Genomic DNA, 14,707 nt, shown 5'->3' with positions numbered 1-14,707 from the left:
AAGAAACTGTACAACACTAAGGGGCCCTTTCAGTCAGGCCTGGTGACACAGGCCTACAGCCCCAGCGCTCAAGAGGTAAGGTGGGAAAATGGAGAGCTTGAGGCCAGTTTGGTTTTGTAGGGAGTTTCAGCTAGCCTAGGCTACAGGGTAAGACCTTGCTTCAATCAATCAATCAATCCATAAGGAAGAAGAGGCCTCCTCCTGAAAGTTTCCTTTACTCGATAATGATTTTTCCCAGGCATAGCTACCTGGCCAATCTGCAGGCCCCAAAAATTATCTCTGATGTGCAAATAAATTTGGCAGTGGCCACTTCTTACCCAGTGCCTCATGGTGAAGCAAATAGACTGTGCTTAGTTTTCAAAATGAAACCAGCAGACAGTGGTGATCAATAGGTGTTGTCAAATATTATTTTAAGGTGTGTTACTTTTGTTTGTGTTGCATTTGTTTAACTCTGTGGAGCTGTGTTACTGTGCCTGTCTAAAACACCTAATGGTCTAATAAAGAACTGAATGACCAATAGCAAGGCAGGAGAAAGGATAGGCAGAGCTGGCGGGCAGAAAGAGAATAAATAGGAGAAATCCAAGAGAAGGAAAAAGAAGTAGCCAGAGAAGGAGGAGGACTCCAGGGGCCAGTCACCTAGCTACACAGCAAGCCATGAAGTAAGATTTATAGAAGAGAACAGGAAAAGCCCAGAGACATAAAGGGAGACGGGATTTTTGTTTGTTTGTTTTTGTTTTTTGTTTTTCAAGACGGGTTTCTCTGTGTAGTTTTGGTGCCTGTCCTGGATCTTGCTCTGTAGACCAGGCTGACCTCGAACTCCCAGAGATCTGCCTGGCTCTGCCTCCCAAATGCTGGGATTAAAGGTGTGCGCCACCACCGCTCGGCCAAGACGGGGATAATTTAAAGTTAAGGAAAGCTGGCAAGATACAAGCCAAGCTAAGGCCAGGCATTTATAATTAAGAATAAGCCTCCGTGTGTGATTTTGGGAGCTGGGTGGCAGGCCCCCCAAAAGAGCAAAAACAACAACAAATGGGGCCTTTTATCTTCCCATAACATCAGTTCTCATCTTTCCTGATCGCACTGCTTCATGCAAGAATGAGGTTCCCATCTCTTCCGCTGTCTAGCAAGATGGGATTTTCTTGTGACTAGCCAGGGGATGAGCCTGTCATGCCTCTTTAAGATATGGAATACACTAGAAAATTATGGCTGGCTCATTTGCATATAATATATCTCTGGGAAGTAGGAAAAGTAGCAAACATCTTCAGATGTTTGAAATAGATTTTCCTCCCAACAGATAAATGCTAGGCCATGGTTTTGATTTCGATCGCCCAGGCTCTTATTATTTCTATGTGATAGATGAGGTTGAATCTTTGCCAGGCCTCAAAAAGCACATTTAAAGAAAGAGAAAGACACAAAGGAAGGAAGAAAGATTGATTTCCTGTTAACTAATGTATAGAAAATAAACTGAAAGAGTAGTGACCAGTCAGTGAAATTTGTACCATGTTCCCACATTTGCTCTGTCTCTGCAAACTGGAAGTAGGTCGTTAAGGTTTTTGCTGAAGTCCCCTGTGGAGTTCCACCCTTCCCTCACCCCCTCCCCATGCCCAGAAGTGAGCACCATTCTGATTTAGGTTTCTAGGTTGCCATATGTATTTGGGTGTTCCATACATGTATATATCCCCAAATGATACATGGATTGTTTTGCTTATTTCTAAACTTTGTATAAATTGTACTATACATGTCGTTTCCTCTCTTGCCTTTTCCCTACTTAACATTTCTGTGAGATTTATTTGTGTTGATATATGTCATCTGTGTTCACTCATTTTGGCTTCAGTATCATTCCCATTGCATAAATATGCCATCATCCGTTTATTCATTCCTGCTTTTATGGACACTGAGCTGTTTCCAGTCCTTGCTTTTGCAGAGGCAATACAGGGAGGTTCTTTTTAACACGAGTATTATGGTTGAAAATGGAAGTCACCTTTGGCTTGTGTATTAACTGCTTATTAGTTCCTAGCTGGATACACTGTTCTCAAAGGTTCTGGAAAGTTTTAGGAGGTACAGGCTAGTTGGAGGAAGTATGTCACTGGGGTGTGTTGTTGAAGATTGTATCATGTCATGACCTTCTCTCTACTTCTTCTCTGCAATGAGGTGAAGAAACTTCCCACCACACACTGCTGTTATTGGTATCTTACTCTTTTGGGGGGGGCACCCAGCTCCCAAATAAATTCAGGCATGGAGGCTTAATATTACTTATGAATGCCTAGCCTTAGCTTGGCTTAGTTTCTTGCCAGGTTTCCTTAACTTATCTTGTCTACCTTTTGTCTCTGGGCTTTTTCTGTTCTCTTACGTCAGTAAATCTTACTCCGTTGATGGTTATGTAGTTGGGTGGCTGGTCCCTGATGTCCTCTCCTTCTCTGGCTTCTTCTTGAGAGCCATCAGGTGTTTTACACAGGCACAGTAACACAGCCTCACAGTGTTAAACAAATACAACCTAAACAAAAGTAACACTCCTTAAAACAATATTCTCTTACACACTGCTGCCACTATAGTGTTCTGTCGAAACACACGAGGCCAAGCACCTTAGACTATACACTCCAAGACTGTGCTTCAAAATGAATCCAGCACTCGGGAGGCAGAGGCAGGTGGATCTCTGTGAGTTTGAGGCCAGCCTGGTCTACAGAGAAAGTTCCGGGACAACTAGGACTTTTACACGGAGAAACCTTGTCTCGGAAAAACCAAACCAAACAAAAAATCTTCTGTCCCTTAAGTTTAGGTATTTGGTCATAACAACCAAAAAGTTAAGAACATAACAGCCAGGAATTTCTTCTTGTGATGTAAGTAAAAGGTGCTGTACCATAGTTACATGTTGGTTGTTGTTTGCTTTGGAAACAGTCTATGTAGCCCCAGTGCTGTTCCGGAAGTTGTAGATAGCCCAGGCTGGCCCTATACTTGCGGCAATCCTCCTGCCTCTGCCCTCCAAGGGCTGAGTTACAAGTGCACAGCCCCATGCCAGATGGGTTATGTGGATCTTCAAGTAAGAAAATACTCCTTAGCCGGGCGGTGGTGGCGCACGCCTTTAATCCCAGCACTCGGGAGGCAGAGGCAGGCGGATCTCTGTGAGTTCGAGGCCAGCCTGGTCTCCAAAGCGAGTTCCAGGAAAGGCGCAAAGCTACACAGAGAAACCCTGTCTCGAAAAACAAAAAAAAAAAAAAAGAAAGAAAAAAAAAAGAAAAGAAAATACTCCTGAGATCCCCCCAGAGGGCTGTGTCCCCAGAGTTCTGCACCAGCACGTCCTATGTGCATGGTGCTGGGTTGGGCCGCAGGCCGAGTGCATGCTCAACGGATGTGCTGCACTCAGCTGCACTCAGCGCCGGCCTCTTCTTACTCCGTGGCGTCCTATGTGCCCTCGTCTCAGTCCCTGTCGGTGCAGCACCGGTTAGATCTGGTTGACTATGAGTCTCATAGAACTCCACTTAGAGCAACATAGTTTCCAGTCTTTCCCATACCTGACATTCTTTTCTACCCACAAGCAATAAAAGCAATCTCTGTGTTTTCTACTAAAAGTTTGAAAGTTTGGGGCTGTTAGAGGTTGATCTGCAGTTCAGAGCCCTGGCCAGAGGACTGGGCTTTGGTTCCCAGCTGCCATGTCAGGCAGCTCACACCCGCCTGAAACTCCAGCTCCGGGAGATCTGAGGTTTCTCTGGCCTTTGTGTATGCATGCACGCGCGCACACACACACACCCGGGGGTGGGGTGGGGGAATCAATCTTTAGCCATGGTGTCCAATGCCTCTAACCCCAGCACTTGGGAGGCAAAGGCAGGCAGATTTAAGTAAGTTTGAGGCCAACCTGGTCTCTGTAGTGAGTTCCAGTCCAGCCAGAGCTATATAGTGAGACCCTGTCTCCAAAAAAATGTTTTGAACTTTTCTTTTTCATCTCCTAGATTCTAATCCATGTGGAAGTACACATAATTATGCTTTTTCTTTGAGACAGGGTTTTGCTATTGGCCTTGAACTCCTGGGTCCAAGTGACCCTCCCACCTCAGCCTCCCAAGTCACTAGGACTATAGGGTGCACAGGGCTTGGATCCAGCACACTTGTTCTTTAGAGGTATGTGGGCAGCAAAGTAAATTCCATGGGACTCTGGGGAGTATGCTAACCCTGGGCTCTTGGTTTGGGCCTTGGTATTCTATGCCATTCTCTCAAATCCCAAACACACTTCTGTGAACTCATGGCTTTTCCAAAACCTAAACACTATGGTACTAAGAATTTATCTTGAACCTGAACTTGGACCCCCAGAACCCACACAGAAAGCCAGCATGCCTGTAGCCCCAGTACTAGGCTGGGTACACAACAGACAGACAGATCCTAGAGGCTTGCTAGCCAGCCAGTCCAGCCAATTAGTGAGCTCCGGGCTCAGTGAGAGATCCTGTCAGATAAGGTGGAGAACAACAGGAAGACATCTAAGATTGACCTCCAGCCTCCTCACACACACAGTCATAGGAGTGTGCACACATAAACCTGTACACGTGTCCACACACACCTGACTTCCAATGGCATTCTAAAACAAGGGTAGTGAGATTACTGTGCTGCCCCACAATTGAGTAACTTAGGGAGTTTAGGCTCTGGGGGCTAGGGAGATGGCCCAGAGGACAAAAGCACTTGCCCTCAAGCATGAAGGACCTGAGTTGAAATAGCCAAAGCATACATAAAGCTGGGCATGGTAGTGCACATCTGTAATCCTAGCGCTCCTAAGGCAAAAGAGGAGATCCAGAAAGGATAATCCCTGGAAGTTCACAGGCAGCTAGCTTGGCACCAGGTACACAAAGCAGCAGCAAAAAAAATCACAGACCCTGCTTCCAAACAAGGTGGAAGGTGAGAGCCAACACTCAAGGTTGTCCTCTGACCTCCACATGGAATACATGTGGGAGGCCAGCTCCCACCTGAAAGGGCTCCTGTGAGAAGGAGAGAGGGATAAGAAACTTTTAGAAAGAGAGACAGTGAAGAGGAGAAAGACAGAGACACAGGATAGCTTCGGGAGGACCTAGGTCAAAACCCAGCAGCCCCTTCTGCCTCGTCAAAAGGGCTTTTTATAACAATGCCAAGAGGCGGGGCAAAAGATCTCCCCCTCGCTAGATCAAAGCACACCATACAGCCAAGTGTAGACCCTTCCAAACACCTGGTAACCACACCCATGGTCAGATCATCCCATTATGCAGCCCTGCTCAGTAAAGCAAGCTCAGATTCTCGGACTCTAAGTAAGTTCTCACTAGGAAACCTCTGTGGGCCTCTACACATAGACATGCCCATGTGTACACATATATGTTATGCACAAACAAAAAGTGTAGGCTTTGACTGGCCACATTCCTTCATGAAATTCTGTCATCAGGGTAGCTTTCTTTGCTACTCGTGGAGAGTGATATGTCTTAGTTACCAGAACTAAGTATTAACATTCCCCAGGTCCTTGTAACCTTGTCAAAATTATAATCACCATAACCAGTAAGCTGATTGTACATCTCATTAGCTAGTTTGTCTTTAGTTGTTAACTCTCCCATCCAAAGTCCAGGGAAAGTGGAGGACGCAAAGTGTCAGAGCCTTGAGGAATCCCACTCCTGACAACCAGCTCTGATTGTGAAAGGCTGTCTAACATCATGGAACCCTGTCCTGAATGTCTTGATCACTACCATCTGATTAGTGATAGGCTTCGTCTGATTGGAGCCATATGTGAGTCTGTTCTCTTAAACCATTGAAACAAACCAAGACATACCCTTCTAACTTCAGCCACTTCTTTCTTTCTTTCTTTCTTTCTTTCTCTCTCTCTCTCTCTCTCTCTCTCTCTCTCTCTCTCTCTCTCTCTCTCCTTCCTTCCTTCCTTCCTTCCTTCCTTCCTTCCTTCCTTCCTTCCTTCCTTTCTTTGTTTTTTGTTTTTTGTTTTGTTTTTCAAGACAGGATTTCTCTGTGTAGTTTTGGTGCCTGTCCTGTCTTGGATCTTGCTCTGTAGACCAGGCTGACCTCGAACTCATGGAGATCCGCCTGGCTCTGCCTCCCAAGTGTTAGGATTAAAGGCGTGCGCCGCCGCCGCCGCCGCCGCCGCCGCCGCCACCACCACCACCACCACCTGGCCAAGTCATTTTGTTCTTAGTTTATTCGTTCATTCACTTTTTGCAGTGTTTGGGATCAAACTTAGTCTCGTGCAGTGAAGAGTTAGTGCCCTTGCACTGAGCTGTTCCCCCAGCCCCTGGCCTCAGGCATTTCTGTGCCCCTGGTCATCAGTGCCTAGAGGTATCTAATCAAGCCATCCTGAACTATGTGTGGCTGGTTATTAAACCTCTGGAGCACTGATGTTCTCTCCTATAAAACTGGCAACAATGAGGGTGGACCCTCAGAGAGACAATGTGAAGAATCTTCTAGTATCATTTCTAGCCATTGGTGGTCCATAAGGAAAGTTGATCTCTTCCCAGATAATTGGCATTCAAGAAGACCAGAACAAACAAAAAAGTGGGTCATTGCCAAGATATGATTAAATATGGTTAAAATGTCATCAAACAGCATCTAGAGAAATCTTAAATACAGCAATAACAAGTTACCATTTTTTTCCTAATGAATAAGTAAGATTTCTGTGATAGTTTCAGTGTTGATGAGGGTGCAGTCTGTGATTTCTGTGATGCTGGTAGCTATGTAAACAGGTGCATTCTAGGTAGAAAGAGCTTCAGACATGTCCTAGGAACCTTCAGAATAACTGCATGCATTGGCCTGTTCCAGAGACTGCCCCTAAGGAGATGCCACTGATGAGCTAGAATCCATGATGAGGCTGTCAGCCTCAACATTGGACTTTTTGGTTTTGTTATTTTATTTTTCAGATTATTTTTCTTGTATGTGCATGAGTGTTTTGTCTGTATGTGTGCCATGTGCATGCCTAATGCCTGTGGAGGTCAGAAAAGGGCACCTATCCCCTGGACCTGGAGTTACAGATTGCTGCAAGTCATCTTGTGGGTGCTGGGAACCAACCCAGTTAAACCGCTGAGCTGTCTCTCCAGCCATTCAGCATCTGTTCCTAATGACAGAAATCTAGGGAGTGAATTAAGTGGGAGAATGCCACCATGACTTACACAATGTAGCCTGTATTGCAAAGCCATTCAAAATCATAACATTTGGGGTGGGGGATTTTCGAGACAGGGTTTCTCTGTGTAGCTTTGCGCCTTTCCTGGAGCTCACTCTGTAGCCCAGGCTGGCCTTGAACTCACAAAGATCCGCCTGACTCTGCCTCCCGAGTGCTGGGATTAAAGGCGTGCGCCGCCGCCGCCGCCGCCGCCGCCGCCGCCGCCGCCGCCGCCGCCGCCGCCGCCACCACCACCCGGCTCAAAATCATAACTTTTTAAAAAACTGTCATGATGGGAAATAAAATGCCAACCCTTCATGTGTTACCAGAAAGGGCAGGGTGTGAAGCCATACATACACTCAGTATGATTCCGGCTAGATTTTCATCCACACACACTGGCTAGCAGGAACTATGCCCACATTTCACTTTGGTTTCTTGAAGTAGCTTTCCCTGGACAGTGAAAACTGTATTTTTTCCTTGAAAGTTCTCTTTTCCAAGTTTTCTGTAACGGGAAAGGATCGCGTGGGCAGTGGGTAGCGCACACCTGCTCAGTGTGGACGCACTGGGTGCTGCTGCACACAGTGGCTATAATGCTCCGCTTGGTCTGCAGCTGCTGCTGGACACCCACTCCCTGAAGATGGTCCTGCTCGATCTCCCATCCATCGGCTCACAGGTGGTGAGGAAGGCGCCTGCCAGTTACACTAAGATTGTCGTGAAAGGCATGACCCGGGCTGAAATGATCCTCAAGGTGAGTCTTCTCTGGGGACTCTGTTCAAAGAGGCTAGTCCCGTCTTTTTGCAAACACAGAGTCTGCCCTGTCCCCTCTGGCCGCCAAGGGTTGTCCACACTCTGTGATGTTGAAAATTGGTGCACAGTTACCTGGGGATCAGCAATCCTTTCTGACAGGTGAGTTCTGTTTAATAAGCTCTACCAGCTGAGCCAGGTGGCAAACCAGGAGAGAAGCCAGGGGACCCCTGCCTCTCAGCAGGAATTTCAGGCCAGCTGTCACTCCCTTCCCCAGAAGCCTTTTAGCTTCCATGTTTTGCACCTTTAAGTGAACTCTGAACAGATGTTGTAGTAACTGAATCTAATTGGCAAATGGGCTTTTTAAAGCCTCATTTGACAAGCGATTGTACTTGGTGCTCTGGTAGAGCAGCGCCTGCCTCTGATCTCCACCTGGGCCTGTCAGAAAAGGCTGGCAGCTGGGAAGCAAAGGTTCCGTTCTCACGAGAGCCGAGAGTCCAGCACCTGGGGCCTCTTCAGGCCCATTCCCCAGAGTGACTCAAATGATGGCAGGAGAATAAGGCTGCAGTGGCCTGGCCTGGCTACAGACCTCAGGATCTGGACCACATGAGGGTCCTGGGAAGACTAGGGCTTGTGCCTGAGGAAACTACAAACAGCCTCCTGGCTCTGCTCCCCAGCTGGCTTGCTCAAGGGAGGAGAGATGCATTTTGGGAAGTATCTGCAAAGGACTTTTGAAGAAACTGCTCCTTGCCACTTTCTGGTACATTCCCAGGAATTCAAAACAAAATCAGCCCACTAGGGAAGAAAATCAGCATATTCCAGAACCAAATGAAATTAATCTGGGATGGTGATGCCATCTGTCTATATTAATTGGTAGTTAAATGAATGTGGTGAAATGGAGTTCCGGGTTTCAGGTCTTCAAAGCAGTAGGGCCAGTTTGCAATTTTTGTTTCTGAGAACATCTATGGGCATCCATTCCTTCTGCCCCTGGCCCCTCTCAGAAACAGACAGAAAGAGTGGATACCCCACCACCCATGAAATCCCCCAGCAGATGGTCTCTTCCATGCCTCCAGGTGGAATTAGGAGCCTCGGGGGTTGGAGGACCAGGACTGCATATGTTAAAAAGCAATCTGGGTGATCATGGTGATTCAGCCACTCTGGGGATACTGTGCTAATTGGACATCAAGCTGGAATGAGCCATTAGAGCATTTCTGAGCATGGGCTTGGGGCTGGCAAAGAAGGAGAGCTGACCCGCCCTCCAGCCTGAGGGCTCTCAAGAACCTACTCTTGTCTCCTCCTTTGGTAGGTGGTGATGGCCCCTCATGAACCGTTGGTGGTGTTTGTTGATAACTACATCAAACTCCTTACGGATTGCAACACAGAAACCTTCCAGAAAATTCTGGACATGAAGGTGAGCTCTCTTGTTAAGTATAGCCCATCCACCCTAAGGCAGGGAATGTGCATATAGAATTTGAGGGGTGCCTCAACATGCAGGTTTCTGGCCTCACCCTGCACCCCAGATTGCAGAGAGCCTTTCCTGGAGGCTGATCCTGGCCATACAGACTGCAGCATCCTAGGACCACCCGGCCCAAGGGAGGGCCACTGCCCAGTGGAGGATGGAGTGGGGTAGTGCCAGGGAGAGCAGGGGCCTGCCCTCCCCTCTGCTTCTGTTTATCTCTTCTCTCGTCACCCCTTCGTCCTCTCCTACCCTCTTACCCTTTTCCCTCCTTAATTTTCTCTTCCAGGCTGCTGTCTAGGATCAGTAGCTGCCCTGAAGAAGTCAGGGCCTTGGCCGTTGTACAGTTGGCCCAGCAGAGCTCAGGCTGGGCAAACTGCAGGACCAAGGGGTGTCTCCTCCCCCTGGCATCCACTGTGGGACCACCCTCTGACCACCCTTCTCTCCCTTTCCTCTCAGGGGCTGAAGAGGAGCGAGCAGAGCAGCATGCTGGAACTGTTTCGGCAGAGGCTCCCTGCCCCGCCCTCAGGGACAGAAAGTTCCAGCACACTGTCCCTAATGGCTCCGACACCGGAGCAGGAATCATCCCGCATCCGCAAACTTGAGAAACTGATTAAAAAGAGACTGTAAGGAATATACAGACATTGCCAGAGACCCTGAGCAACTAACTGATTTCTGGAAACCCTCACTCTCAGGACTCTAGGTCCTTAGTCTTGAAACCCCTGGGGTCATTACGGTTATTAAAATATCTCCCCCATACCCTGTCTTATTATCTATGCCAGTCAGGGAAGCTGAGTGAAACTGGGTTCTAAAAAGGCATTTTTTAGATTATCTCCCATTCCTGAAGTGGGAAAGCATTGGGTGAAAGGTCCTCGTGGTTCACTTCCATCCCCAGGCTGCCTGTGATGGTTAAATTGTCACCGACTCATGTCACCTCACTGCATAGTCCTCCCCACCAGCTCTGGGCCTTACTAGCCTGTGCCTGCAGCTTGACTGAGGAAGCCTGGATCTCACCCCTTCCTCCCTCTGCATTTGAGGTCAAAGCCTCTACAACCAGGGTCCTTTTCCCTCCCTGTCTCTGGAATTGGCTTGGGGCTGAGTGACCCGAGTGGCAGATGACAGAGTGGAATACTGGCCTCTCTTTGTCAGGACCCTGCCAGAATTGGCACATCCCACGTTAAGTGCTGCTTTCTAGGACTTAAATCTACTGTCTTCCATGACATGGCCAAATTACCCCTGTGTCCTCTGACATCTGTTTACTCCCTAAAAGAGAGCTGCCCACTGATTCTCTTGCACATCGAGGAGATGGACTATGGAGGCCGGTGTGCCCAGCCTTGGCAGCAGGTATCTTGCCTATGATTGCCTGAGCTGACGTAGAGACAGAGTGTGCATGGCGCTCTCCCTGCTCACATGAACACATTGTCCAGCCCACTTCACTTTGCTCCTGGATCCTAGGGAGGAGACTGTCTTCTGAGGCACTAGGAAGGTCCCTTGGAAGGGCTTTCTTGACAGCAGCTGTGGGAAGGAAGACACAGTAAATATGACCACCTGACTTCCCGCTCCCTGTACATTTCAAGTCTAGAGTACCTCCTAGAGTCCCTGAACCATGGTGGCCGCATATGGCACCACAGTGGCCCATCATTACTACTAAGAAAACCACCTAGGAACGTGATGACTAGCCTCGCACCCCAGGCTCAGAACCTTAAACAGCCCAGAGCATAGCCCAACCCTGTTCTGCCCACGCTGCCGACCACCAGCTCGTGAAATCAAGCTCTGCAGTGGGAAATCACCCCACCTCCAGGGAATGGGTGCCTCACCAGGGCCGGCATTAACCTGCTCTCTCGGCTCACATGAAACCAAGGTTACATGACCACTACCTCAGTGTGACCACCTTTAGTGACAGCTTTTGGTAGTATAAACTTGTCAACCAGTAGGACAGGAAGATCTGGGCCCTTAAGTCAGTCCCAGAGCTCGGTGCTGCTCCTCCTACACCACCACGGCCAAGAGCTCATCTGGCTATTTCCAGCTACCCATAATGCTCAGCTTGGGTCCTGGGCCCTGTGTCTCTTTCTCTTTTCTTTTTGGTTCTTTTGACCACTACGCTCCACCCCAGCCCTAGCGCCTCATCTCTTCATCAGTGTCTAAACTGTTCTTGCTAGTCGGTATAACTCTTAGGTGTTGAGCATTTCGAAATTCTAAATGGCAAGAAAACCAGTGGCAAGGAGCATCGTAACTTAGATGAGCGCAGCTCCCTGGTGCTGAGCAGAGGCTCCGCTGTGCTGCTCTGTGGGCCCAGGGGCTGTGTGGCCCATCCTAATTTGGAAAGAAGCCATTGGGCTATCTCCAGACAGCACGGCCACTTCAGCCACCTGCCACCCACCCAGGGGAGCTGAGAGGCCAGTGGGCTCCTCCCCCACCAGGCCACTGTCACCATCCTCGCACCGCTTACTACACTTCTCTTTTTGGTTCACTCACGAGAGGCTGGTTTTCCAGCCATCTCCGTGATGGCATTGAGATGTCAAGCCGCGATTTCTCCCAGTCGGTGGTCACAGCCAGCCACGTTCCTCCCTTGATGTATTACACTGTCGGTAATCACCGAGGGGCCAGCAGATAGATGTCAGTAGGAGTTATGTTAGATGTCTTCTTGATGAGGACTGAATACCGTGTGTGCTGTAGAGACAGCCTATTCCTCACCTGGGGAATGCATTAGAGTCCCCTGGGGCCCTTTGAAAAATGCAGATGTCTAGAGGCTTAACTCTAAGTCTGCAGTGAGGCCTGGTGTGTATATGTTTGGAAGCTGTCAGTATCCACAGGAGACTGATTCCAGGACCACACACACCCCATGCAGATGCTCTCTCCCTTCTATACAATGGCATAGTGTGTGTAAATAATCTAAACACATCCTCTCATATGCATAATGCCTCATATGATATAAATACTACATAAATTTGTGTTGTTTTGGATGGATTTATTGGTTCTTTGGGGGAATGGTAGTGGTTTTATTTTGTTTTGTTTTTAAGACAGAGTCTCAGTCACTACGTGGTCCAGGCTGACCTTGAACTCATAACCCAGGCTGGCCTCCCAGCTACTCCCAGCGCAGTACAGTTATGCGCTGCCATACCTTGAAATAAATAGTTGTTACACTGGATGGCTTAGGGACTAATCACAATTGAGGAACTAGTCTGTATGTGGTCAAACAGGTTTTTTCCTCCCCAAATATTGTTACTGCCTTTGGTAAGACCTCAGATGCATGACCCGTACTTACAGAGGACAGCCTGTAGAATGCCTGTCCCTGCCATCAGCCATTGCATTGAAGAGAAAGGACTTTTAAAAGAAGGCCTGTTGCCCATGTTCACAGTGTGTGTTTCTCAGGCCGTCTAGCCCAAGGCTGTCGCTGTACAGTTGAGCTGGCACCAGCGCAGCCTTTCGAGTGGCTGCAGCTTTCATCTGAAGCTTGTAGAGATGATGAGGATGGGACCTAGAGCTGGGCTCTTCTCACAATGGTCCAGGTTCTTCCTGTTTTCATGGCCCTGGCTCAGCCAGGAGCTTATGATTGTCACTTCAAATCAACAGACAGAGCTAGGCGTGGGGTGCACATCTCTAATTCCAACACTGGGGAGGCAGAAACAGGCGGACCTCTGAGGTAGAGGCCAGCTTGTTCTAAAAGGAGAGGCCGGGCGGTTTGGTGGCACATGCCTTTAATCCCAGCACTCGGGAGGCAGAGCCAGGCAGATCTCTGTGAATTCAAGGCCAGCCTGGTCTGCAGAGCAAGATCCAGAACAGGCATCAAAACTACACAGAGAAACCCTGTCTCGAAAAAACAAACAAACAAACAAAAAAAATTAGAATTCCAGGCAAGCCAAGGCTGCATAGTAAGACTTAAAGAAAAACAGGACAAGAACAACAAGAAATGTGAAGAGTTCTTTGCAACTCTTTTGTTAGGACAGATAGCTAGCTGAGAGGGACCAGGGCAGAGAAAGCCTTGTTTAGACTATACCTGCAAAGCAATAGCCACAGAGAGCCTCTGGCCTCTTGTAGAGCCTTGCAGGTGCAAGGCCTTGGGTGCACACCCTATCACAGAAAAGAAAATTCCTCTCTAGCAGAACAAAGAATCAGCACCAAGATTCTACCCAAAGCCCAGAAAGGTGCCCACTTTGCATGCATCTCAAGTGGCTCGTAGGTGCCGATCAAATGACTGAGAGAAGAGGGCACCGGTCCCAGCTGCTGCTTGGCACGGGGGGGGGGGGGGGGGGCATCACACAGGCCCATCCTGAGTCGCTATTGGACCAGGAAGCCTGGCTCCCTGTTTACAGAAGGCTAAAGGAAGTTGCCAGAAGTACGCAGCTGGAAATATCATTCCTCTCCCTGGGAAGAGAAGTCTCAAAATAACCTTAGCTTGCTGGAGGGGGGAGGCAAGCTCCACACTTATTGTCTATTCCAAGTTAAATTCCCAAAAATAAAATGTTAGGACTGGCTACATCGGGCCATTTAAGCATTAGCCTTGGAAACAGGCTTGTGAAAAGCCAGCAGGCATGAAGAGAACCATTATGTTTTACGTATGAAATAAAAATTTCCAGTCCCATCCTAACTGTCCATCAACAAAGCCTGTTGGACCCACAGAATTGCACACCTTTGGGAGATGTAAATTTCTTTCAAATAAAAGGATCATTCTTTTGTCTAAGTGTCTTTCGTTTTGCCCATCTGGAATTGATTTCTTGCTGCATCTTGAAATACAAAATACTGCAGTTAATTAAAGCATTATTGAATGTCATTTGCTAGAATGTCTTTCCCTACTGCTGACAGAAAACAGAAGGACCCCTAAGAGCGAGCCTTGAGCTTCCCTCCCAGGCACCACTCTTCCCACTGAGGCAGGTGGAGGGACATGCTCTCCTTCCCTAACAGTCTAAGGAGGCTGTGCCCAAGGAGAACGTGGCAGTCCCGGGCCGCCGCCGCCGGCTGTCCAGCTGCAGTGGTACCCTCTGAATGTGTGTCAAGTGTACTGCTCCTGGTTTGGATTCCACTTTGCGCTGAGTTTCCATCCCTTGGCTTTCCCTTCCCCTCCCCGTTCCAGTCTCAGCCCAGTTTCCCATGTGGCTGCCCGGAGATCTCTCGCCTGTGCACAGCAAGTTAGCCCTGCTTCCTTCACAGCTGGGTGGGCATTTTGCAACGAGATCTTTGAGGGAATTCTGATGTTTCTTTCAACAGTGGAAAATCTGCCGTAGCACTTCCATTAGTCTGGCCTGAGATCTTTACCTCGTTTCCATCCATCGTCACCAGCTCCTGCTTCCACAGGACAGCCAGGCAGGGATGACCCTCATGAGAAAAGAAACACTTCCGATTACCCACCCCGGAGGGCCGCGGGCAGGATGATTTTCCTACCAGCCCTCCGCCTTCTCACCTACATAGCC

At 48.5% G+C, this 14,707-nt stretch overlaps 1 protein-coding gene across 3 annotated transcripts in view; it reads left to right on the top strand.

Annotated features, from left to right (window-relative positions):
- Vps53 (VPS53 subunit of GARP complex) overlaps positions 1-13,985 on the top strand; it is a 153,568-nt gene extending 139,583 nt beyond the window's left edge. For all 3 annotated transcript variants that reach the window (XM_006977408.4, XM_076542912.1, XM_076542914.1), the window contains 3 exons: positions 7,710-7,847; positions 9,150-9,254; positions 9,759-13,985. In XM_006977408.4, coding sequence (XP_006977470.1) covers positions 7,710-7,847; positions 9,150-9,254; positions 9,759-9,929 — 414 coding nt within the window. In that variant the 3' untranslated portion in view covers positions 9,930-13,985. The remainder of the gene's footprint in view (positions 1-7,709; positions 7,848-9,149; positions 9,255-9,758) is intronic.
- Positions 13,986-14,707: the final 722 nt, after the last annotated feature.

This window comes from Peromyscus maniculatus, chromosome 8, assembly GCF_049852395.1.
Source record: "Peromyscus maniculatus bairdii isolate BWxNUB_F1_BW_parent chromosome 8, HU_Pman_BW_mat_3.1, whole genome shotgun sequence".
In the NCBI taxonomy this organism is placed as follows: domain Eukaryota; kingdom Metazoa; phylum Chordata; class Mammalia; order Rodentia; family Cricetidae; genus Peromyscus; species Peromyscus maniculatus.
This window is presented reverse-complemented; position numbering and strand designations above follow the sequence as displayed.